The 26,948-nt window shown below is 44.1% G+C and overlaps 1 protein-coding gene across 1 annotated transcript in view; it reads left to right on the forward strand.

Moving 5' to 3' along the window:
* Positions 1 to 23,190: 23,190 nt before the first annotated feature.
* LHFPL6 (LHFPL tetraspan subfamily member 6) overlaps positions 23,191 to 26,948 on the forward strand; it is a 228,605-nt gene continuing 224,847 nt past the window's right edge. The window contains exon 1 of the mRNA XM_040991482.1: positions 23,191 to 23,575. Coding sequence (XP_040847416.1) covers positions 23,191 to 23,575 — 385 coding nt within the window. The remainder of the gene's footprint in view (positions 23,576 to 26,948) is intronic.

Genomic DNA, 26,948 nt, shown 5'->3' on the forward strand with positions numbered 1-26,948 from the left:
TGGGCCAGTATTGTGTCATAACTGTAAAGTTGCTACCTGCAACATCAACGTCAGTGCTAGTTCAAGTCCTTGCTGCTCCTCTTACAGTCTAAGCTCCCTGGCAAAGCACCTGCCAAATCACCTGAGGATGATTCAAGTGCTTGGCTTCTTCTTCTACTTTTTTTTAAGATTTATTTATTTTTATTGGAAATTCAGATACACAGAGAGGAGAAGAGACAGAGAGGAAGATCTTCCACCCAATGATTCACTCCCCAAGCGGCTGCAACGGCCAGAGCTGAGCCAATCCGAAGCCAGGAGCCAGGAGCTTCTTCTGGGTCTACCGCGTGGGTGCAGGGTCCCAAGGCTTTGGGCCATGCTCGACTGCTTTTCCAGGCCACAGGCAGGGAGCTGGATGGGAAGTGGAGCTGCTGGGATTAGAGCCATCATCTGTATGGGATCCAGGGGGTGCAAGGTGAGGACCTTAACCACTATGCTATTGCGCCAGGCCCAAGTGCTTGTTTTCTTATCACCCACATGAGAAAACCTAGTTCCAGTCTCCTAGCTTCAGCCTGGCTGAGTCCTGACTAATCAACCCTTTGGGGAGTGAGGGGTGGACCAGTGAATAAAAGATTGATTTATTTTTCAATCTCTCTCTCTCTCTGCCCTTTCCTCTCTTTCTGTCACTCTACCTTTCAAGTAAAAAGTAAAAATAATTTAAAAGAATATATTCTAGATAAAAATTAAGGGTTCAGAATTTGGTCTAGTAGTTACAGCACTGGTTGGAACGCCTGTATCCCATATCGGAATGCCTGGGTGCAAGTCACAGCTCTGCACTACTGCACACTCTGGGAGGCAGCAGGTGATGGCTCAAGGATTTGACTCCCTGGCGTCCATGTGGGAGATTCACATTGGGTTTTTGACTCCTGGCTTGCACAGCCCTGGCCATTACATTTGCAGAGTGAGTCAACAGGCAGGAGATCTCTCCTTTCTCCTCTCTCCTTCTCCCTCTCCTCTCTTCTTCTTCTTTTCTTCTTCTTCTTCTTTTCCTTCTTTCCCCCATCATGTAAATCTTTAAAAAAATTAATAAAGTGAAGGACAGTTTGGAGAGAAGAAACTCTATCATATAGACCTATCCAACAAAGGAATTTCCCTAACTTCACTGTCTCTAGAAAGGATGAAGCGAGAGTGACTGGCAGTTTTCTGAGAACTTTGAGAGAGACTTCTCCCCTTGGTGAAGTGCCAAGCTGAAGTGCCCTTCACAGTGTGAGCCTACAGTTCTGAACAGAAAGCAGCATCTGCTACCTAAAGGCAGAGCCACGGGGAAGGCTGTTCAGGTTTAGTCATCTATTCAGACACATGTATTCACCAACACAGGTACCATATTCCATTTTGCAAATGAAAAAAGCTTTTCACCTTTTGAAAGATTTCATTGGCTTAGGACATACTAACTCTCTTAGGCATTGATTACATCCAAGTTTGTTTTAGAGAGGGCTGTCCTACTTCAACACAAAATATTAAATCTGCTATTTTAGTGTCCTATCATCTACTTATCTTCTGTACGTACAGATAATTGACTCCATTTGGAACAATAATTTATTACAAGACTAATTCTTCCATCTCTTACACCAAGTGCTGCTCATTTAGCAACCAGAAGAAATCATTCGGTTATCACTAGAACTGTTAACATCCTACCAACACGGAAGTATGAAACATGCAAGCATATACGGGCTCATACGCATGCACACATACTAGCCAGGTGCTAGAGCTCCTCAGCTTTGGAGTCTAGTATCAGAAACAATATGGCGATGCGTTTTTTAGTTGAAAGCAATGCTCCTGAGGCCAGTGTTGCGGCACAGGGGTTTAAACTATTGCCTGCGGCACTGTCATCCTCATGGAGATCCTAGTTCCTGTCTCATCTGCTCCACTTCTGATCCAGATCCTTGCTAATGCATCTGGGAACACAGCAAAAGATGACTCTACATTGGAGACTTGGATGAAGCTCCTGGAGCTTGACTTTGTGACTTTGGCCTGTCCCAGACCTGTATAGTGCAACCAGTTGAGGAGTAAACTTTCAAATAAATCATTCATAAATCTTTATAAAGAGACAAACAATGCTCCTGGAAGGTGCTTCATGTTTATTCACAATATTCTCATATTCTGGTTGGCGTAACACAAAGATGTGTGACTGAATCAGGGATGATGAGAGTGAAGAATTGCATAGGCTCCTGAAGCTGCTTCAGAGACCCCTGGCATAAAGGAAGTGGACCACGTGTTGCAGTAATTGAGAGTCCCTTTCCACTGTTGCAGACATTTGGGGGAACAAACACACGGATGAAGGTTCCTCTCTCTCTCAAATAATAATAAAAATAAAATCCTACTGTTTAAGCCCAAACATGGGCCCTTTGAATTACAAACTCTGATGATAAATGGAGTTGGCAAGCTGCTTTTTTTTTTTGAGAACTGCTTATTCTTTTATTGAATAGCAGAGTCATAGAGAGTGAGGGGTGCACAAAGAAAGTGAGAGAGAGAGAGAGAAAGAGAGAGAGAGACCTAATTATCCATCTTGTGGTTGACTCTACAAATGCCCACAGCAACCACATCTGAGTTAGACTGAAGCCAGGAGCCAGGAGCTCCATTCTGGTCTCCCGCATGGGTGGCAGGGGCCATCATTTGCTGCCTTCCCAGGCACATTAGCAAGGAGTTGGATGAGAAACGAAATGGCTGGGAGGCAGCAATTCTAATACACACTGAGGTTTGCTTTCTAAGATACTGATATGTAGCACATGATTTTCTCATTGAAGGAATATTTAATTATAAACATGATCGGTTATAAAGGAGAAGCTCCATCTCTACAGTAACTATTTACTCTTTCTGGGTCTGCAGTCTGCATTCTGATTATTGCATATGTGCCTCATGTATTTTCCTTGATACCTTGAGGCTTAAGGACACCTGTTATCCATCTATATGCCTGAAGCAACAAGTAACAAAATATTATACCCTTAAATACCTGTTAGTGACTAAATACGTTATCTGTTCTACCAAAACAAACTTCCAAATATGGAGTGTGCAAAAGCATCAGTGGTGAAACTTTATATGTTATGTTATGTGTTACAAGTTCATTTAGTATTACCAACATGATATATGTGTAAGTATCTTAAAGAAGTTAATTGCCACAATTAAGAAAAAAACCAAAATAAGTATTCTAGTTATTTGAAATCCATAGCATCTTTCTCTTTTACTGAAGAAATTTTCCACTGGTTCCTCAAACATATTCCACAAAACATGGTTGATGATGCTAATATTGAAATGAGAGGTATAATACTATGGAAAGAACTCATTAAAAAGTATTAAGTCATTTCTGACAACCTGAAAAATTTAGGCTGAGCTGAAAATTAGCAAATATCTTCTTATAACTGAACTACCAGAAAAAGTTTGTTATTATTGAAATTTGATGAATTTTGAAAATGCTAAGACCATAAAGTCAAACATAAAAAGTTAAAAGCAATTTCTTTCATAAGCACAGATTTATGGCTCAGTTAATCAATATTTGAATTAGATGTGTGTAGCTGAGTCGTTAAACCATTGCTCTATATACTGCAAATTAATATTAATGAGACATTCAATGGCATCTGACAGTAGCATTCTGTCATTATACTAATCGTTGATTTTAATTTTAAATAGTAATGCAATGCCATTTTTTGTCAGCTTAAGGCAATAACTGCACAGATACTGTAATACTCAAGTCAAGCGAGACTCTGAGAGCTAGGCTGTCAGCAGTGCCTGGGTCGCCAATTTGCAACCATTCGCCAGCAATTGGTGGATGATTATGACTGACTGCCATCCCTGATAATGAATAGCTGACCCCCAGGGTTATTTGGCTTGCTGTTTCGGGGCAGTCTGTTGAAAGCTGCCTGGTGTCAGAGATGGAGTGATTCATTCTGAACAAGTAATTCAATCATAAGGCTAAAGAGCAGAGCTACCAAAGGCAGCTGCTGCTTTGTGCCAGAGAGAAGATGAGCAGAGGTAAAAATCAAGCACCTGGGAAAAAGCAACGAAGACAACTTTCCCACCTCTACCATCACCACCAACCTTTATGATGTCCCAGGACCAGAACAGCAAACTCTTTTACCTTAACTTTTTTATATGCAGGAGTACATTCTGAAATAAGAATAAAATGTAGTATAGTAAATGCATAATATTGTAACACTTGTTATATGTATCAAGTATTATATACTACACAAATCCTATGCACTGTGCTTCCATATGACTTTTAAGAAGCAGGATTTTTTTACACAAGCAAGACAACAAGCACAAGTAATCACAATGCATCCAACATCAAAAGCATTTGAAATTTCTCAGCTTCCTTGTAATCTTATGGGATCACCTTTACCCATAGTCCATCATTGACTAAAATATCAATTATGAGGCATGACTACATTTTTCATAGGATTAACATACTCAGAATATATATAACACTTCTAAAACTCAACAACAAAATAAATTTCCCTATTCAAAAAATTGTCACAGGACTTGATAGTTGTCAAATATTATGAATGACCCAAAAGCACTATCAAGATACTTAGCATCATGAATCATTAACCATTAAGAAAATTCAAATCAAAATCACCCTGGGATCACAGCCAGGAATAAGAAACTACATTCTAACCTCTTCTGTGGATACCAGAAACTCAAGCAGTTGGGACATTTTCCATTGCTTTCCCAGGAGCATTAGCAGGAAACTGGTTCAGCAACAGAACTGCTGGGACTTGAGGTGACACTTCAGTGTGGTATGACAATACTGCAAGTTCTTATTCTGAACACCACAACACCTGCCCCTTTGTGGACTTCCTGCTACTGCAAGTGTTGAAAACAAGGTCTCAAGGGTTATTGGCATACTCTTGTTCATAACATCATTATTAGCAATAGCTGCAACATGGGAGCAATCCAATAGCCTATCTATAGGTGAATGAATAGGCAAAACATGTGGATGCATTTCATATGCCTATACATAAAGGAATATTATTCAGTGTCAAGAAATGGAAGGCAATTCTGACACATGCCACACCACACATGAACTTTGGAAGATAGCATGCTAAGAGAAATAAACTAGTCACAAAGGACAAATACGGTGCCATTCACTTACATGAAATCTCAACACAGGGAAATTCACAGAGCTAGAAAGTATGATGATGGATGCAAGCAGCTGGTGGTGTGGGAGTGCATTTGCAAAGCAGGAAATTATTATTTAATGGACATAGAGTTCTGCTTTACAATAAGTAAAATGGCCTGGAGATAGATGGTGAAGACAGGTTATGACTTCCTCATAATTAGGTTCATTGTTCCTTAACAAGAGGTTGTGTTATTGCAGCTTATCAAGTGGTACACAGTTTGCTTATCCAGCTAATGATGACATTCATGCTGCTAATTTAATTAAGGTAGTGTCTGCTGGGAGTCTTCATTGTGAAATCATTTCTATTTAATATATTTCCTATAGAAAGAAAAATTTAAAATTACACAACATCCAATTCCTCACCAAACTTTAAGCCTGTCTGTCTCAGGCCCATTACGGTCTCTCATTTTATTCAATGAATCACACTCCATTGCCATTGTTTTTCTTCTAATGCTCATATTTTAACAGATTTGGCCTGGGAAAAGCTGCCCAAACTGGCTTCTGTGTTCCTTTGATACATCCGAGCCCTTATCGGAATGCGTGCTTGCTTTCTGTCATAATGAGATATCGCAGGTGCATCTCACACCTGCCCTTTAAACAGATCCTGTGTTTCCCAATTTATCACAAACTAGTTCATTCTCTGTTATTCATCCACCAAGACTGAGGTCAACACCAGCTTCCAGTCATCATCAGGCACATTTTTCTTGTAGAACAAAAATATCATCTAATATAACTACTTCCAAAACAGGAAGACAGAGAGAGAGAGAGAGAGAGAGAGAGAGAGAGAGAGAGAGAGGCACTTTTGATTTTTCTTGCACTTGAGCTTACCTTATCCATTTGGACTCTTTATCTAGTCTCTGTAGTGACTTCATTGTGGGACTTTTAAATGATTTAACATGCCCGAACACACTGAGTCATTTCAATAGTCATTTTCAGTATGCTAGAAGGTGACATTTAAATAGAGGGAAAAAAGCTATATGGAAAAAGATATGGAGAGTCATTTTATATGTAGTAAAAATATGAATATATATTTCTAATACTCACGTGATTTCTATCTCAAAACAGGAAACAAAACAAAAAGCAGTGAAGAGTGCTACAAAGTACTGAGGTTGGAATGGTGCACTCCAGCATGCAGACAGCAGCCAGGGCGGCAAGACTCCCAAAGCAATCCTGAGCCAGCCTTAAAGGATGAAAGGGATTTTCTTTGGCAGAGAGAATATTATTGCTTCATGATGAAATCTTTGGGTAAATATTGAAACTGTGACAGATTATTTCTCATTTCAAATTTTTTTTTCTTATAGGATTCATTACTCTTTGCAGCACAGAAATCTCTTCTACAAACAGGCCAAGGTACACTGGATACGTTAATGCCACAACACACTGCTTTGGTGCCAGTCATTCCTAGTAGAATCTGTGGGAATGGGCAGGTGACACACTTGCTGTGGGCATAACCAGTTTTGTGGTGATGTGGCCATGTGTTTTGTGGCTGGATCTTGCCTGGTCTTCTTAGTCTTTGTGTGACTTAGAACAGGACAAAATTTCTCACCATAAATGGAAACAATGTGTGTTGTCCAAAAACACTTTTGAATCTCTGGCATGTTCTTCAAATGAGAGGTGCTAACGAATGTGGAGCTCAGAGATGGATGCAGAACAAGCACTAAACAAATCTTTAGATAAGTCTGTAATTTGGAATACTTTATAAATTTGCAGGCAGTTTCTATGACATGCCTCATTCAGTTTTAGGTTCCTTCAATATCCCCCTAGATGGTGGGGGAATTTGGAATTTGTTCAATCTAAAAAAACTATGTGCTATACTACCGTAAACTAAAACCCGGACTTTCAGCAAACTGGCTTCCCATGCAGCATGCCATGTTGTATTTAGTCCTTCTGCCTCCTTAGGGTCCACTTCTCTGGGACAGTCTCTCTCTCTCTCTCTCTCTCTCTCTCTCTCTCTCTCTCTCTCTCTCTCTCTCTCTCTCTCTCTCTCTCCCCATGGCTTTGGCAGTTCGATTCTACTCAAGTATCTTAGAGTGATCATCAATCTGGGTTGACCTGTTGTGGTGACTAGGGTTATGGGCTTCTAGAAAAAAATATCAGAGAAGTGAAATGTTCTATGGACACACTGTATTAGGGGTACCAGGTGCCCACATGGCATCGATGGTGTTATTCGCTTTGGTCACCTGGGTAAAATAATATCTGCCAGCCTTCTCCACCGTCAAGGCATTCTCTCTTGGCTTTCAGTCCTGGAGCATCAGTCACTCGGTGTAGCCTGCCTACAAGGCTAAAGCGGCTATACCCCATCTCCTGCCTGGAAGGGAGAATATTTATCTATCAGATTTAGAATTCTTCTGGAAGGAAATAGTATTTTTTAAGAATCCATCGGAAGCCAGGAATCAAGCACCACATGAATGCAGAGGCCCAAGGTCTTAAGCCGTCCTCTGCTGCTTGCTCAGGCCATAAGCGGGAAGCTGGATCAGAAGTGGAGCAGCTGGGACTTAAACTAGTGCCCATATGGGATACTGGCATCGCAGGTGGAGGAGGATTAGCTTGCTGGACTACCGTGCCAGACCCATAAATTAGAATCCTAAGATTAGCCTTTTAGCCAACTAAAAAATAACAGCTGAAAGAATGTGTCATTAAAGACCTAGAAAACCTAGAATTAAGGCTGGCTTTGTGGCAAAAACAGGTTAGGCCACTGACTGGCTCCCACCTGCTTTATGAGTGGTAAGTAATTAGAGTCCTGGCTACCCGGCTTCTGATCCAGCTCTCTCCTAATGGATTTGGCATCAGTGTTTGGGCCCCTAACGTTCACATGGGAGACCTAAGATGAAATTCAAGGGTCCTGATCCAGTTCTAACCATTGTGGAGGTTTGAAGAATGAACCAGCAGATATAAGATCTCCCTCCTCTCTCTCTCTCTCTTTCATTTTTCTTTTTAAAAAAATATTTATTTATTTTTATTGGAAAGGTAGCTTTACAGAGAGAAGGAGTGACAGATCTTCAGTCTTTTGGTTCGCTCCCAGTGGATGCAAGGCCAGAGCTGAACCAATCAGTCCCACATGGGTGCATGGTCCCAAGACCCTGAGCCATCTTCCACTGCTTTCCCAGGACAGACAGACAGACAGACAGACAGACAGACAGACAGACAGACACACACACACACACACACACACACACACACACACACACACACACACACACACACACACACACACACACACACACCTAAATATCTAGAAAATAAACCTCTTCATGTCTCGGAGGTGAATCTGTTTCCAGATATCTGGGTGCTCCACAGTGACACTTTCTAAAATGCAAACTTTACTGCTGAGAGCGCGGCAGATGGCGCTGTTGAGTAACAGCCCTGTAGCTTCCCGCTGGTCTTTGCAGGGATGCAGAATTCTCGCTGTACACTGAAGAAACAATGTGTGGTACCCATCATTTCAAATCTGTCTTTCAAGATGGATTTTAAGTTAATCAAGAAAAAGCAAAATACACCTTTCAAAAGGTTCTGGGGGAAAATAATGTGTACAAATTTCTCTTCGATTCTAAATTCTGAAAGCTACTGCAGCAGGACATAGTTATTGCTCCCTGTGGTTTACCCTCACATCAAGCTTCCTGGGCGCTTGATGCACAGCCGTGCAAAGGCGGCCATAAGAGTGCGTGGAAAATGGAATTAAAAGGAACATTTATTTTTTATTTTTTGTAAAGATTTATTTTATTTTTATTGGAAAGGCGGATATACAGAGAGGAAGATCTTCCGTCCGATGATTCACTCCCCAAGTGAGCACAACGGCCGATACTATGCCGATCCGAAGCCAGGAGCCTCTTCCGGGTCTCCCTCGCAGGTGCAGGGTCCCAAAGCTTTGGGCCGTCCTCTACTGCTTTCCCAGGCCACAGGCAGGGAGCTGGAAGGGAAGCGGGGCTGCCGGGATTAGAACCGGCGCCCATATGGGATCCCGGGCGTGCAAGGCGAGGATCTTAACCACTTGCGCCACCGCGCCGGGCCCAAGGCACATTTATTTTTGTGCAGATTTAAAAAAAAAAATTTACTAATTTTTCTTGTAAAGCCAGATATACAGAAAGGAGGAGAGACAGAAAAATCTTCTGTCCGATAACTCATTTCCCAAGTGTCCACAACAGCCAGAGCTGAGTTGATCTGAAGCCAGGAACCCAGATCCTCTTCCAAGTCTCCCACGTGGGTGCAGGGTTCCAAGACTTTGGGCCATTCTTGACTGCTTTTCCAGGCCACAAGCAAGGGAGCTGGATGGGAAACAGGGCTGCCGAGATTAGAACTAGACTCATATGGGATCCTGGCACGGGTAAGGTGACAAGTTTTGCCACCAGGCTACCATACCAGGCCCTTGTGCAAATACTTTCAAAATCTATGTATACTAGGGCTCTTTTAAAATTCATGGAAAATTCATATTCTGTAAAATCTATGCATTGAAATCTTCAACATTTGTTTACATAAAGTGTTATTTTTTTAATTCCATTTCCCCAAAACTCTCTAAAGTTCACTTCTATATTTTTACAAGTGAAATATAGACAATAATTGAATTAAAAAATTACTCATACTTTTGCAGAAATGTATGTTTTATTTTGGTTTTGCTTGAAGAGTATCTCTTGGAGCGGTAGAGTTACAGGGAAAAGGGAAAGGCAGAGAGATACCTGATGTTGCTGGTTCTCCTCGGAGACAGCCCTGACAGCCAGGGCTGGACCAAGCCCCAGCCAGGACACGGGCACTCCATCCCAACTTCCCCAGCAAACAGTGGGCACCTGAGGGCTTGGCCTGGCTTCGCCGCGTTCCCAGACACGTTAGCACATAAGTCATTTGCAAGAATATTCGTTAGTTAGGATTTCTAGAATTCAGTGAGGGCTGTTGAACTTCATGAACTCATTATTTATGAAGGACGTGTGAGATTGGACCCGTGTGTCTTTTGCACAGGTGTTCTTTCATATCTTAAGATACTGAACCTGACCTAGGATCAGAGTCCAGGAGCTACTTTGCTTCTGCTGCGGCGGCTGCTGACTGTGTGGGCAAGGCAGCTTCAGGCATACGGAGAAAGGAAGAGAAAGGGGAGCAAGGTGCAGAGGCAGGGAAGAAAACTCGCTTTTAGGGATCTTATTCTCACATTGCTTGAGCTCTGAATAAACACACTTCTATCACTTCCTCTTACATTAAGTCCTAATTAAAATGTACTAAGTATCAATGTTCATTTTCATTGAGGAATTTTTATTGGCCACCATTTTGCTTAAAATTGCAAACTGAATAGCACGCCCAAATCAGGATACTTTCCAATGCTTTCATCATGATAAATTTGCTCAGAACTTGTTCTCTGTCAAGTGGAACTGTGGGAACCATCCTAGATTGCAAGCTAAATAGCGACGTTTGGGTTTAAGATCTTTGAAAAGCAGAAGGAGTTCTCATTTGCTAGTTCAGGACCCAGATATTCCAAGCAGTGGGGGCCGAGCAGGAGCTTGGAATTTAAGCTGGGTGGTTCATGTGGGTGGCAGGGCTCCAAGTACTGAAGCCACCACCTGTGGCTTCCCAGGCTGCACCTCAGCAGAAAGCTGAAACGAGAAGTGGGACTAGAAAGCGAATCCAGACACACCACTTCGAGGTGTCAATTCCTAACACCGAATAGTGACTTTTGAAAACATAAAATTCATTTTATTTGTATGTAGCAATTCAGTGAATAACAGATCAGACTTTCATTATATGCTTGAGTATGTTGAATTATTTGTTACTAAATAATTCCAAGATAGAAGGAAAGAAGTCTTAAAATTATGGATGTAGTTGGGCCTGGTGCAATAGCCTAGTGGCTTAAAGTCCTTGCCTTGCATGTGCTGGGATCCCATATGGTCGCTGGTTCATATCCTGGCTGCTCCATTTCTCTTCCAGCTCCCTGCTTGTGGCCTGGGAAAGCAGTTGAGGACGGCCTAGGGCCTTGGAACCCTGCTTCCGTGTGGGAGACCCAGAAGAAGCTCTTGGCTCCTGGATTCAGATCAGTTCAGCTCTGACTACTGTAGCCACTTGGGGAGTGAATTAGCTGATAGAAGATCTTTCTCACTCCTTCTCTGTGTAAATATGACTTTCCAATAAAAATAGGTAAATCCTGTAAGGGGAGGGGGAGCCTCTATGGCAATAGTTACCATGTAACTTGCAATTAGTGTGTGCCAGGCATTGTTGTAAGTATTTTATATATATTCACTCATTTAGGCTGTATAATGACACTATGGGGGGACATTATGATCTCTATTTTGGAGATGAACAAATTGAGTTTTAGACACAAAGTAACTTACTTATGGCCAAATAACCAGTGAATAGCAATGCCCAGAACTGTTCTGTTCTGAACCACAACTGGCCCTCCTCTCATGGGAGGCGTGTCTACTACCACGTCATCACGTCAATCAGAACAAACCCATCTTGGTCGTGTCCTACCAAGTGTCCTTGCTGTCTCCTACAACCCTACTTTTGTTGTACACTAACATTTGTACCAACATACTATGGACAAGTATTTAGAATTTTTTTCTTTTTAAAATAAAACAAACAAAAACACCTAGATTTAGGTTCACCGTGCAGGGTCTCGGTCTTGGTGTGTGCCTGATAAATCAATTTTTTTTCTTTTTGCTGAGTGAGTTCTAATATGGCAAAAGAAGACTTTCGTAGAAACTAAGTAGGGAAGTAAAACTGTATGCTTTGGTTTGGACTAATACCTTGGGAAGCTTGGCATCAGCTTGAGCTATCATTTCCCAACACTGATTAGTGCAATGGAGACATCAAGATGGCGGTAAAGATTGTAAAAGCGTGTGACTTTTTTTTTTTTATCTAAGTAGTACAGGTAGAAGATTATGTCGAAAATGTCAGCTCAGAAGATGGTGCGTCTCTGCACCTGTACCAGCAGCTGCCGCGGCTTACTCAGCTGTTAGGAAATGGATCCCTGTAGCAAGGGTTGCCCTGGAAGCCCGAGTGACCCTTGGTAGCCAACGTATTCATCAATCTGGTCACATACGCTTTAGGGAAGTCATTTCTGTAGCTCGGGTCCTTCTGCTCCCACAAGATTCCTCAGTTGAAACCTATGCCTGATGTGATGGTGTTTGGAGGTGTGGCCCGTGGGAGACGGTCTTCATGGCTGGGGCCAGTGCCCTTACGCGAGAGACCCGGGAGCCCTCTTGTACCACGGGCCCTTACAGCAAGAGAAGGAAGCTGTTTCTGAATCAGGAAGCTGGCCCGCATCAGACACTGAATATGCCAGCACCTTGATCCTTGTACCCCAGCCTCTAGAACTGGAGCAGTAAACGCCAGCCATTCCTAAGCGGCCTGTTTTAGGAAATCTCTAAGCATCTCTACAGGGGTTAAGACAACCACAAGGCTCTGTTTGCAAAAGCAAACAAGATGATCAGATCAATGATTCCACACGGGTTCTTGTCCAAGCGCAAGCAGTTGAGCGGCACAAGGAAGCCCAGAGCTGGGTGTTCCTGACTTCCGCCCCCACATTTGAATCTCACACAGGAGCTCTTTTTTGTGCCTCCCTCTTTGCAGCAAAAATCCAAGTTGGGGTCACCAGTCAAACCCCGGATGTTTACTCTTCATCTTCTCTGTTTAAGCAGATTCATAGTCGTCTGTGAATCAGGAAGTCAAGTTTTTCCTCTCTTCACGACACCATGATTGTTTGTTTTCTGAGCTATATCCTGGTTTATAGAATAAAGCCTGTGATGTTTTTGGAACAGAGCAAGTGATCAGTAAAGATTTAAAATGTACTAGTAAGGCCCCGGCGGCATGGGCTAGCAGCTAAAGTCCTCGCCTTGAACACGCCAGGATCCCATATGGGCGCCGGTTTTAATCCTGGCAGCTCCACTTCCCATCCAGCTCCCTGCTTGTGACCTGGGAAAGCAGTCGAGGACGGCCCAAAGCCTTGGGACCCTGCACCCACATGGGAGACCTGGAGGAGTTTCCTGGCTCCTGGTTCCTGGCTCCAGATCGGCACAGCACCGGCCGTTGTGCTCACTTTGGGAGTGAACCATCAGGCGGAAGATCTTTCTCTCTTTCTCTCCTCCTCTCTGTATATCTGACTTTGTAATAAAAATAAATAAATCTTTTAAAAAATGTACTAGTAAGTAAATTGTACACTGTTTCTTATGATCAGCATTGTGACTACAAAAGCAATGAAAGCCACACCAGCAAACAAAAACAAGGAATAAACCAAAAAGCAAGGAATGTATAACAAGGAATAAACATAGACTTCCCTTGACTCCCTGCCATCTCCGGTGCCCATATTGAATTAAACTTGTGCTATATGTAGAGGTAAAAATATGCTAATAATAGAGCTATTTGGAATACCAACCAATTATTAACGGAAGGGTCAGAATCAAACTGAATCTAACAGGCATCCTAACACCTAGAAAAAGAATGCTTGGAGACGGGATCTTCTTTTCATTGCTTTTCTACCACTAGGCGGCTTCTGATACAATGAAACAAATGATGAAGGTTTGGGAAAATCACATTCTAATGTATGCATCATTAGTAACTCAAGCCCGAGCACTTGCTGATATGAATAAGGAATCAGGCAAACAGTCAGACATGTGGTAAATAATTTAATTAGGTGAAGACATCGCCCAGTGTTTTCTGGTTACAAAATGATATCTGGGTCATTGGTGGTATGTTCAAGATGGAGGATTTGTTCTGAATTTGGACATTCGAGTCACTAAACACTGCATTTCAAGTATGACCTTCAAGAAAAGACACACCTCTCTGAAGACAGTGAGATGGTGCACTTCATTGTTTTTTTGTTAATACAGATAACTATGGGGGCTTTTTCTTAATGTTTTGGGGTTTCTGAGACAATACAGAATTCATACTAAATAGACAAAAAGTTGCTGTTCCAGTTCATTCTATGTTTATTAAAAGACTGATGTTTAAGATAGTTAATGCTTGAGGAAGGCGCGCATCCAAATTCTCTTAGCAAGAGAACTTTTTCTTTAATGGGGTCAGGGTGGGCAGGTGCAGGGGAAACTTACAAGTGCCTTTGACCAAGGCCACCCTAAAAGATGAGTGAGACAAAGGTGAACGCTGAAAAACTCAAACAGAACAGAATAGAGACAGAAGGTGAGGAAGGTGCAAAGTGGCTCAGAAATTTGTGGCCCAGGAAGTGGCAGTTGAGGGAGGAGCTAGGAAGAGGGGCTCCCTGGCTGTGCAAAAACAGCAACAGGAAGGGATCCCTAAGACCTGAGCTGCCCCAAGTGAGACTGCCCCCTGGTAGGACCAGGAAGAAGAGCCTGCACTTGAGTGGATTGTTAGAAAGTACTAACATGCCATACTCCTCCCTTGCCATTTGGGAAATTGCCACCTGCTGTATTCCGGCTTGGGAAGTAAAGAAGTCTCTTACCACTTGGGTTTGGTATGGAAATGCAAGGATGAGACAGATGTGGGCCTCACAGCTCAGGAAACCCAGTTACTCTGAGGGAGATGCAGAAATGGAGGGGCCGCAGTGCATTGAGGTTTGAGCTAGTGCAGACAGGTTCAAGAAAAAATCTTGTCGAAACTGGGTTTGGGGCCCTCGAGAAGGTCAAAGAAGTTAAAGCTGCCATGTGATGCTTCAGACCTCCCTCTGTCCTCCTCCCTCCAACTTCCTTCCTCTCCTTCAGTATCTCCCCCTCTTTCCCCTTCTCTTTCCTTCAACCTGTCTATCTGCTGACATGGCTGATGTTGCATACTATTCTTAATGCTATTTTCTTTTTTTTTTAAGATTTATTTATTTTTATTGGAAAGGCAAATATACAGAGAAGAGGAGAGACAGAGAGGACGATCTTCCATTTGCTGATTCACTCTCCAAGTGGCCAGCTGGAGCTGAGCCAATCCGAAGCCAGGAGCCTGGAGCTTCTTCTAGGTTTCCCACAAGGGTGGTTCAGGGTCATCCTCGACTGCTTTCCCAGGCCACAAGCAGGGAGCTGGATGGGAAGTGGGGCTGCTGGGATTAGAACCAGCATGCACATGGGATCCCAGCATGTACAAGATGAGAACCTCAGCTGCTAGGCTACTGTGCCAGGACCATCTCAATGCTGTTTCCATTCAGGTTATCTGCTTCCTCTTGTTGTCTTGCTCCAAGTTCTTTAATTTTCATTGTGCAGAGATGATGCTGTTGTAATAGTACAGCCAGCCACATACACTCACTTGCCATCTGCCTATTCACCATAGATGGCAGGTCAATCAAGTATACCCTTTAGAATGCATTCCTTTTTTAAAAACAAGGCATGTACTTATTACTGATTGACACATAATAATTGTACACGTTCATGGAATAGGATATGGTTTTCCATACATATGTACTATCCATCTCCTTACACATTAAGATACACTCTTTGGGAGTTCAATTCACGCCTAATAATTGAAAATTAGTTTCTCTTTTCTCTCTGATCCCACTGGCACAGCCCTGATGTTGCCAGCACATTGGTCACGCACAGTGATATTTAACTAACACTGGAGTGAATACACTAATTCACTTTGCCATGCTTCACAGGGAGATTGCTGAGCGGGGCGCGGAGTGCTTCTGCTCCCCGTCTGCCTTAGGAATGAATGGAGGGGGCATGGACAGGTGGAGACCACAGTATCATGTTTCTCACTGGGAACAGCTGAGAAGAAGGATGCAGCTTAGTGAGGGGCAAGCAGCCTGCACACTGGCCCCCAGAGCTGAGCAAATGTTTCCACCTGTGTCGCTCTGGTAGCGCTGCGGGGCAGAACTGCAGGAATCTCCCAGAGAGAAGAGCAGGGAGAAGCGAACACGCATCTCTCTGGGGGAGTGAGGAGGCCCGCTGAACAGAGACAGGAAAGAAGCCGTTTCCCCTGCCATTTAATGTGTGACTGTTTAGTTCAGGAAAAACAATGCTTGTTAAAGCCCCACTTAGTATTAGAATGCCAAATTAAGTATTTTCTTTTTCTGACTTTCTTCTGTTCTTTTATTGAAATAGTCAATCCTTATGGTGATGGGAAGATTTAAGATTTTTCACACCCGGGCCCATCGCGGAAGCTTAGCAGCTGAAGTCCTCGCCTGGAAGAAGTTCCTAACTGCTGGCTTTGGATTGGCACAGCTCCGGCTATTGCAGTCACTTGGGCAGTGAATCAGCAGAGGATCTTCGTCTCTGTCTCTCCTCTGTATATCTGACTTTTTAATAAAAAATAAAATAAATCTTAAAAAAAAAGATTTTAACATCCATTGACACAAATTTTAGTGAATTTTTTCCATAAGCTAGGATCCGTTGGTGGCAAATATCATCATCTACACTAAAAAAAAAATTCTGTTTTCCTCAAAATACTCATCCCTCATCTATGCACTGTGCAGAATTACACAATAAAAGAGTCAAAATGCTAAAAAAAAACCCAAGACAATATTGACATTGGAACAAAAATAATGTAAAAGTAGCACAAGCATAACATTGATTCAATATTAAATATAATTACATACTGCCTTTAAATGTATATTGAGTCACGTAGCAAATATAGAAATCAGAATGATATATGATGGTCATTTTCCATTTTGATGGTCTAGCATGCAGTATTCGCTATGTTCAACGTGGTTTAACACTCTTTTCTTATGAATAAGTTATTGATTTAAAATGTGCATGCTACTTTAATTTATAAAGGAATAATATGTGGAAACAATATGGCATTTTATATTTCCAAAGTAATTCACAAACTTTAAATAAATAATGTAGATAGCACCCCTGGGAGTAGGTCAAAGAGTACCTTCTTTGCATGAGAGCTGGTAGGGAATATATAAATCACTATGCTTAGAAATCATACAAAAGTGGACCAAAAAAACTTGTATAGGTAGGTGTGAGAGCTATCTTAGATTCACTTCAAATGGCAATGGCTGCGTTAGAGCCAAGCTGAAGCCAGGAGCCAGGGCCTTCTTCCAGGTCTGCCATGTGGGCACAGGGCCCAGACACTTGGGCCATCTTTTGTTGCTTTCCCAGAATCAGCAGAGAGCTGGAGCAGAAGTGGAGCATCCAGGACTTGGAACTGGTGCCTACATGGGATGCCTGTATTACAGGCAGCAGCTTAACGCACTATGCCACAGTGCCAGCCTCATGGTTTCACATTTTCTTCTCAACCCAAGTAACTTATGTTTTAATTGCATCTTCCATGAACTCTTTGAAGCAGCCTAGGAACTCTTGTTGGCCCTAATGAGTCTTCTGTTACGCCTCTGGCTCTCTTGTGTTCTTTTCATGCGTCTCTTTCCTTCTGGTGTGCATTTTAAGGAATCTTTTATGAATAAGGCCGTTGTATGTGTCTGAATAGCTCAACGTCAAGGTTTTAAGCAGAAGCACTTCATCAAGGATTGTCACAGCTGTTTCTGTTGTCCCATTTTTCAGGGGAGAGTCTCCGCTCTACAGCCTGCTGCCGATAATGCCCGGATGAAGGGTGCTGCCGCCTCTACTGACTTAAGAATGATACTGCCACAGGCATATCTACCTCATTGGCCCTAACATCTCCCTGCCGTGTGATGGATCCATTTTGACATGATCTTGACTGTCAGCAGCTAGTGTGCCCAGTCCAGCAGGTAAGTACAGCAACCCCCACGGTAAGGACTATGTGTCTCACCTATGACCAGCCTCATGGAGATGTTGAGGAATTAGACTTTTGACTGTTTTTCTCCATTGTGCTTAGTGTGTTGGCCTCTGCCCACGTGCCTGCCAACAGGTGGTTGAGAGCTGTATACTTGGTCACAGTCCTCTTACAGGCATTCTCAGAAGATAACGGATGTGTGAAGGTGTCGGGATCTTTCCTGGGTAAGGTCTGGACTGAGAAATGGAGATTTTAGCTTTCACTGTTCCTATAAAAGAAAAATATATATATATATATATAATACTAGCCAGACTATCATGTTTGTCACAAAGATGGAGAAGCCCCTTTCCAACTTCCCAGTGGCTGAAAGTGATTGATTCTATGATCTTTCCTATTTTTCACTGTCATATTCCCTTCCTAACTTCTCATAGCAATCCCATTTATTTAAAAATTAAGCATCCACTCTATAAAGTATACCAGAACAAGGAAAATCACCACAATGATACTGATTTGTTTATCAAATGGCCCAAGTAATGTTCAGTTATTGATTATCTACTCCTTCCTGTCAAGCCCTGAGATATTAGGCTAACGTACATGTGTGTCGTCATAGTCATGGAGTATACATCTTATCCGTAGACTGTGTTACAATTAGGAATGTTTTCAGCTACTAAAAGAAAATTCAATTCACAGTGCTGTAAACTATATTAAGACTCTAAAATTTTGAACAACAGGTGAATGTTAGGGTCGTGGGATTAGGGTCCTGTGATTCCCGTCATGCTTACAAAGCTGTCCCACCATTCCAAACATCTCATCGTCTAAGAACATATCCAAAGACAGCCTGGACAGTGATGGCATTGTTCTCCCGTGCCTCTGTCAGAGAACATAGCTGTCTCCTGAGGCTTTGCAGACTCAGTGGCTACGATAAGGTCAAGTGGCCACTAGTAGTCTTAAAGTATGGTGAGCTAGGGTTAGAAGGTTGTGAATTAATATTGGGTAGCCTAGCGAGAGGGTTTCACAAACACCTTATGGTTTACCACACGCTTTCACATTCATGATCTCATGTTATGACTCAGTGAGACTGCTATGCAAACACACTGCGAAGCCAAACCCAGCAAGGAATATATAAGCAGTAGTTATGTGGGAACTTGAGGTTGGGAAGTAACTTAAAGATCCTTTGAGGAAGCAAATTCAATGCAAGGGTTTTAAAGATCTTATAAAGCATTCTGCTTATAAAATTTTCTTACAGGAACCCTGAAAAAGAATTCAAGATCCATAGATTGTAAAATCTGGCTTTGAATTGGCTTTTGGCTTTGAATCAATAATAAAATATTTAACTTCAGGGTCAGCTTAAGCTAGAAGACGCTTGGAAGATGCTAAACTTCTGTTTGCTCATCTGTAAAGTCATGCCTTTGACAAGGATTAGATGTTCCCTAAACTCCTCCTCCTCAAATATCAGGGTACCTACGTAATCCTGTTGGTGGAAGCCTTGAGCTAAAAGACTATCAGGAAAGATCTTGCCCAGACCATGCCACAACCGGGACAGTGAAGGCTCAGATAGATCATTTGCCTAAATCATTTAAGTGAGAATTGTGAGTCCCAGTATATCAGACTTTGCTTTTACAAATAATTTTGCATCCTGACAGAATTTTAAATATTTGGACTCTTACTTTTTCATTGTGGGCAGAATCTCTCTGGCAGCAGTTACGCTAATACAATGCAGGAAACACAATTTGAGCTGTTAAGTTTTTGAACAAATTAATCTTTCCATAAAATAATGGTTCCATCATTACATCCTTTTTTCTTTCTTCAGGACTATATGAAGTATTCTACTAACAGATCTTAGAGTACCGGCTGACAAGACTAGCAGTCTGTCCGTGGTTACCACCATCACCATTCAAGTGCTCAGAGCTCCCAGCCCGAGAAAGTGTCCAGGACTAGTTTCCCCTGCAGGTTGTGTGGGGGCGAGTCTGAATCTCCCTGTTATTATTTTGGCTCCTGCCTCCACATGAGGTAGCTGTGAACCTCTGTGCAATGGCGAAGGGTGTGGCAGCCTGGGGATTTAACAGCCACCATGAGTATGCCTTCCTTGTATTCCGTGACTGCTGATCTGTACACAAACTATTACAACCAATTAAAGAAAACAAACAAACAAATCAAGTCCCAAATGCTGAAACCAGGGATCTAAAGCTGGGATTCATGCGTGACCCGGGAATGGGGAACCATCTGACACCTCACTGAAACAGGTTTCGCAAGGTCATTACAATTGATGTTGGATAATTCCAGGGTCTGTCCTGTGTGTTACACATAGCAGGATCCCAGCCATTATCCAAACACATCTCCAGACCTCACCTTGTGTCTCTGGTGGGCAGTGTTCCTTCTTTCCTTGTTGCTTTGAAGACATCTCTGTATCTCCCCACCCCTGGGGGAGGAGCATCAGTGTCACCATGCTTTTATTTATTTATTTTATCATGCTCTTAAAAAGATCTTTGATCTCAAAAGAATTGGGTTTAAAGTGACTTGAAGTCTCACTTAAAGCCTTTCACGATAATACTGAAACACACACACACACTTTCAGCTGTAAATGTGTGTGTGGGGGGGAGGGACTTGCACAACATTATGGCTAATAAAAATGGCCCAGTTTGACCATTTGCTATGAAATATGTATCTATCCATGTATTACTTAGACCTATTTGGAAAAGGCACATCACAAACAATCTGGGGCAGTGTCTACTTTGAAAACTGCTATTCCCAGATGGTGTGCTTCTTAAAACATCCGCAGCAGACTCCCACACTCATCTACCCTATCTGGCTTTCCCAAGGGGCTAGTGCTCTCGCCTAGGAAAAAAGGGGCTTCAAGCTCAAGGGGCGGGGGGAGTTCCAAAAGAGTTCTTTTCTCAGAAAAGAAATCCAGTGGTGATATGGACTGCAAGGTCTATTAGAAAGAAGAATGGAGAGAGGATGGGAGGAGGGAAGGAGGGGGAGATACAGGGAGGGAGGAGAGAGAGAAAGAGAGAGAGAAAGAATGCTTTTGGGAGAAAGCCCAAGGAGGGCTTGCTCTGCCTTTCTCCCGCCTTGTCTGGGAAGCCGGCTGTCCCCACAGATTCCTTGGCCTCTGATTCTGGTCTCATTTCCACGTTCCGACCGCTAAGTGACCACAAGGAGTGGCCACGTCCTCCAAGCGCTAAAAGGTTCCTTTACCCATTCTTTACTCTGAACCCTGCATCCCCGCCCCATCCCTCCCCGGGCCCCACGCGTCTCAAGCACGGCAAGGAAATCAGCCTACAGCACCACACACTTGGCCCGGAAAAGCGAGCGAGGACGGTGTGTCGGCCTTCCGCGGCGCCCTCGGGCGCGTGGACTCTTCCCCAAACCAACTTTTCTTCGCTACTTCTTTCCTCAGCCCCGGAAGCGGAGGCAGTGCGACGCGGGCGGCCTGGCGAGCCGGGGGCCGCTGGCTGTCCGCACCGAGGCCCGGCGCCCGCGCCCCTCCCGCGCGCTGGGGGCGTCCCGGGCGGCGGCCGAGTCCTCCGGTCGGTGTGCGCTGGCCCCGCGGGGCGCGAGGGGAGGGGACAGGCGAAGGAGGAGGGCCGGCCGCCGCCGGGAGGAGGCGGTGCGTGCCTCGCCTGCCAAAGGGAACGCGGTTCCTGCGCGTGCGAGCCCCGGCGCCCCGCGCGCGGCCACAGCGCTCCGCCCGAGCCGCCGCCGAGCCGCGCCACGCCGCCGCGCCGCCCTGGGGTCCCCGCGGGTCCGGCCGCCGCTCTCTCAAGCCTCGGACAGGGCCCCCCGCGAGCTGTTAGGGAGGGAAGCACGGGCTTCTCCGCCGTGGATGTTCCCGCAAGTTGTGTGCGCGCCCGGGACGCAGAGAGAAGGTGGCCGCCGCCCCGCCGGCTATGTAAGTGAAGCGCCCAGCAGCTCCGCCACCACCCGCGGGGCTGCCCGCGCCCCTCACGCCGGAGCTAGGGTGCTCCCCGGCGCCGGACTTGGCCAGCCGCACCGGCTGTGCGCACCGCCTGCGAGGGGTGCCGCCTCACCACCCTCATCCTCCTCTCTCCGTCAGGAGCCGGCTGGAAAACGCATGGCTCTGTGTCCCCCGCTTGGGGAATTGCGGGACGTTTACACAAGGGTCGGGTGGGTGAGAGAGGCAGCTGCGGGGCTGAAAGTGCCTTGTCCACAGCGCCTCACCTGGGCTGGAGCTGAGGGGGGCTTTGCCCGCCAATACCACCCCTGCGGTCTTCCCCCAGCTTCCAGGTGGGGATAGACTAACTTAAACTGTCCAGAGCAAGATTGGGCGGGGGGGGGGGGGTTGTGTTAGGGAAGGGAGGAGATTGGGAAGCAGAAAGAATAAAGTAGCTGGAGTTCCAAGTAAATTGGAGCACCAGAGTAAGGGCAGGGCGGGGGATGGCGGTAGTTACTGAACGTTGGATTCTCTGGGGTGCATGGGTTCCGGCCTGTGTGTTTCTTTGTGGACACTGTACACGGGTGGAAGCCAGTGTGCCTGGAACCAGTTGAATGACTGGGGTTTGATAGTTACCAGTTATCTTCTGGTGAGAAAGTCATATGATGGGGAGGAGGAATGCTTCGTGTAAAATGATTGGGGCCAATGAATCAAAGTAGCAGAGAAGACTGCGAGCCACGCACAGGCTTCGTGTTGCCAGCAGGAGTTGAGACGGAGGGAAGTGTTGCACCCGCGGGACCACCAGTGGGCTGTGACACAGTAGTGCTGTCTGGTCTGTGTGACCGCACGATACATAGTGTTGGTTAAGTTGATGGCATTCTGCCATGGTGAAAGGTTTTCCTGATTATTTTGTTGGGGCTCATGCCGAGGGTTAAGACCTCTCCACAACCCCCAAAAGAAGAGACGGGGAGGAGTTGTGACAGTCTGCTAGCATGAACTTGGAAGCCAAATAAACAAACCGCGGTGAGCTTCATTTTATTTTAATGTCCTGAATCATGTTTACTGCCAGTACAGCTGCTACATTACTGCTAATGTGAGTGTAGGAGATGAATCCACTGGCTTGGCAAATAGAAGTCATGCATTTCTTTAAGTAAATAGCTGTCAGAGTTAATTTGGGATCATTTACAGGCGATAAAGGCAGGGAAAAGCCTGGAATGAGTTGGATCAAACTTCAAATACAGAAAAGCCGGTCAAGAGAACGAGTTCTTCCCAGTTTTGAAGTGTTGAGGCACATCTCAATGCTTGTTCATGGGACCTGTGGGCTAACGTGATTGAGGTTGTGACATCCCGGCAAGTGTTTAACTTTAGGGTTTCCTGTTGCTGTTTTCCCAGGGATCAGCCTCCTTGCTGCAGAGGATGGGAAGTTGATGCCCAGTGAGACTGAAGATCAGCTCTTTCCTTAGACTCAGCTTCCTCCCAGGACCGCGGATTACGGGCAAGCTTCCGGGGTCCTGCACCTGCCCTCACAGCGGCAGTCCCTAACATTGGCTCCCCCGTCCTGGTTGCCCCCATCTGGTGAAAGATGGCATCCAGTTTGACTTGTACCGGGGTGATCTGGGCTTTGCTGTCTTTTCTTTGTGCCGCCACCTCTTGCGTGGGGTTCTTCATGCCTTACTGGCTCTGGGGATCCCAGCTGGGCAAGCCTGTTTCTTTCGGTACTTTCCGGAGGTGCTCATATCCTGTGCATGATGAGAGTCGGCAGATGATGGTGATGGTGGAGGAGTGTGGGCGCTATGCCTCCTTCCAGGGCATCCCCAGTGCGGAGTGGAGGATCTGTACCGTGGTGACCGGCCTGGGCTGTGGCCTGCTCCTTCTGGTGGCGCTCACTGCCCTCATGGGTTGCTGTGTGTCCGAGCTCATCTCCAGGACAGTGGGAAGAGTGGCTGGAGGAATTCAGTTCCTGGGAGGTAAGTGACTTGCTAAACTTGGAATTGTTTGCGAGCATCTCAGTGCACTGTGAAAAGGTTGTTTCAGCTGTCTGCAAAGGTTACTGTGATGGACACTTGGGATGCGATTAACTGCCAAAATCGAAGTTTTTTTTTTTTGGTCATAATTACTTTATAGTTTCAGGAGGTCTTAGTTTTTTCACATCCATATAAATGTATTGTTGTTGGCCTACTAAGTACCACTGAGACAGTGGCATTTTGATTGTTCACTCTGTAAGAACGAAGACAGTTTGGATGTTGAGGCTTCTTCTTTGTGTTCAACCATAGGCGATTAGATTATCTTTGTCTTTCTGGAAGACTCAGGTGTTCAGAGCCAAAAGATTTCATAGAAAACTACAAAAGGATTTCGATTTAACATTATTGTCCTAAGTCTGTGTTGCTCTTTGGTGGATGTGGCCAATCTTAAACATTTTGTAGTAAGTATTGCTGTTTTAAATGAGGGTTGAGCTTTGTAGTAGCAAGGCCAGATGAGCTGTGCTGCTGAGATAACTGGGGACGGAGCACCATGTAAGGACGTCTCTGGCTGCGCTGTGCACGAGGCAGGGGACAGTATAGTATTCAGTGGAGATTGTGACTGTGCCACAGGTTCTGCAGAGTTTCACTAACACCAAAGATAGTCTGATTTTTTTTTTTTTGGCTTGGATTTGTTCCAGCATATATTGCTTCCATATCTCAGGTCATATGGCTTTAATTGTACTTTCTATATTTTCCACTGTGCTTTTCACCTCCATTCTTCAATCTGACTGGCTAGACTTGTCTGATTTACAATCTGCCCTGGTGTCTGTAGATAGCGCAGGGTGGAAGGAAATAGGAAACCTGGAACACTTAGAAAATGGATTTGTAACTTCTTTGCAAAGTAAAAGTCTACTGCTCTTCCTTAGTGTTGTCTCTCAGCCTTTTGCGATGTCTCAGAAAAAGACGACGACATTAAAAAAGGAGAGTTGTGAGCTAGCTTCTGCTTGTTAGACAATCCGATGGATCGTTTCCGCTTGTTGAGAGTTCAACTTCCCAGTAATGGCTGAAGTCTTGTGCTCGTCTGCTGAAAATGAGAGTGGCAGAAAGTTTTGTGTTTCAAAACATGAGATCGACTTCATTGCAGTTCTTGATCTCTTGAGCCAGTATCACCTTTTCTTCCTCTGTGTTGGCCCCTGTGAGTTTTGGCATCTCATTCTGTCCTGGGAAGCAGTTTGGGGGACAGCCCTTCCCCACTTCACTTTGTCAGTGTACAACCCTGACACCATTCAAGCATGGAGATTGTGTTAGGAAACAGAAGGTTGTTTCGGAAAGTAGAAACAGAAATCCAGAGCTTGGAAACTTGTTGCCATCACAGCCTTGGAGCGCAGCACTAAAGCAGGAGCATCTGCCTGTTTGTTTGTTTTTTTTTTTTTCCTTTAAGAATAAACTTTGGTTCACTGTTTGTTTCACTTGGCTTGGGAAAAATGCTTAGGCAGTTTTATTTTCTCCTCTTATGGTAAACACTACTTACCAGTTTTTCTTCATTTTAGGGCAGAGGCTGCTGTTATTTCTGGCAGAATGGGAAAATGCTTACAAAGAGAAATCAGCTTTTATTGATTATCTCTAAATGTGTAGTGAAGGAAGGGAACAGGAAGTGAATGTGAGGCCCAAGAGAGTTATGCTCACCTCTCTAAGCTATGTATAGATTTTTTTGAATTGCATAGAGCTAAATGCTCTACTTTACAGAATACCCAAGGGGACAAACAAATTGGGGGAAGTTATATATAGCTTTAAAAGAGCTGCTTTTTTTTTTTTTAAATGTATGTTCTTCATGAACTCCAGCTTGGGAAGAATTATTGACATGAGGTAAATGATATAATTTGTCATTAGCAGTTGCTTTTCTCTTAGTCCTCATAAGTATTTTTCATATCTGGCAAAACTAATTCTGAAAATAAAACTGAGAGATTTTTCTAATTCTAACTTCTTGAGGGCACAACTAACTACATATGCCTGTCTCCAAAGTTAAGAGTAAATTTGGAATTTTAAAAAAAAAGCTTGAAATATGGAAAAGGTTTTGATAATTTGCTGGGAGTCACTCATTCAGTGAAAGATAAGAACAAAATATGCTTTAAGAAAAATTCCTTTGGTTCACTTGAGGATTGTTTGGGGTTTTATCTGTAAAAATTAAAAAAAAACATACTTTATAGGTCATTTTATTGTATTAAATTCATAGAACGGATGGGTTTCATAAAGATGCTGTAAAAATGTCCCGCCAGTGAGTTCTGTGACCCGTAGAGACTGTGGTGCGTTGGAAATGTAATCAACACACAACATGCTGTGCTGCGAGGCAGATTCTCTTACTAAAAATGATTTGCCCAGAGGGTTCTGTTTAGCTAAAGTTAGAGTTGCTCCAAAAACAACAGGATGCAGGAGCGTGGCAGAGGACAGAGGCCTCCTGCTTCACCCCGCCTGCTGTGCCTCGAGTTTGCACATATGGTGTCACATCAGGCAGCAAAGCCCCTGCAGTACTTTGGAACAAATTAAAGGACAAAATGTCAGCCTTCATTTTGAATCTTCTTGGCTCTGGTTAGTTCGAGGTCACGGTGTCACCTGGAAGCTGATAGAACAACACTAGGTGGACGTTGTGCGTGGACGCTTGCTGCCCCTTGGAGGAACAGCTTGTTTTCCTGTGGAAAATTGTAAACTTTTTTTTTAAGTTCTATTTTATTTTTATTGCAAAGTCAAATATACAAAGAGGAGGAGAGACAAAGAGGAAGATCTTCTGTCCGATGATTCACTCCCCAAGTGACCACAGTGGCTGGAGCTGAGTTGTTCCAGAGCCAGGAGCCTCCTTCAGGGCTCCCACGTGGGTGCAGGTTCCCAAGGCTTTGGGCTGATCTGAACTGCTTTCCCAGGCCACAAGCAGGGAGCTGGATGGGAAGTGGAGCTGCCAGGATTAGAACCGGCGCCCATATGGGATCCTGGCACTTTCCAGGTGAGGACTTTAGCCGCTAGGCTACTGCTCCAGGCACTTGTCTGTGAACTTTTAATTGCTTCCATCTCTATTTCATGTTTTAAAGTGGGCTTAAAATAAAAAGAAAATGGTGTTGATTGAGTTTCGTCTTCCATTGATTTGTTAAAGAGCATGCAGGAAGTCATTGGAAAACAGAATGTATAATGAGAATGTTAACACTGTGAAATATGTGAAGGAAGCTCAGAAAATAGAGGTTTGGATGTTGGTCACGTGTGCTGAGTATAATGTTGTGTGCTTTCAGCCTCTGTTGTGACCGCTAAGGACTGTAAAGGAACTTCTGAGAACTGGTGTCAGACCTTTGTTTGCAGGTATTAGCAGGAAAATGTTGCATGTGTGGTCTCTGTA

Source organism: Ochotona curzoniae, unplaced genomic scaffold, assembly GCF_017591425.1.
Source record: "Ochotona curzoniae isolate NIBS_2020 unplaced genomic scaffold, NIBS_Ocur_1.0 contig_64, whole genome shotgun sequence".
Classification (NCBI taxonomy): Eukaryota; Metazoa; Chordata; class Mammalia; order Lagomorpha; family Ochotonidae; genus Ochotona; species Ochotona curzoniae.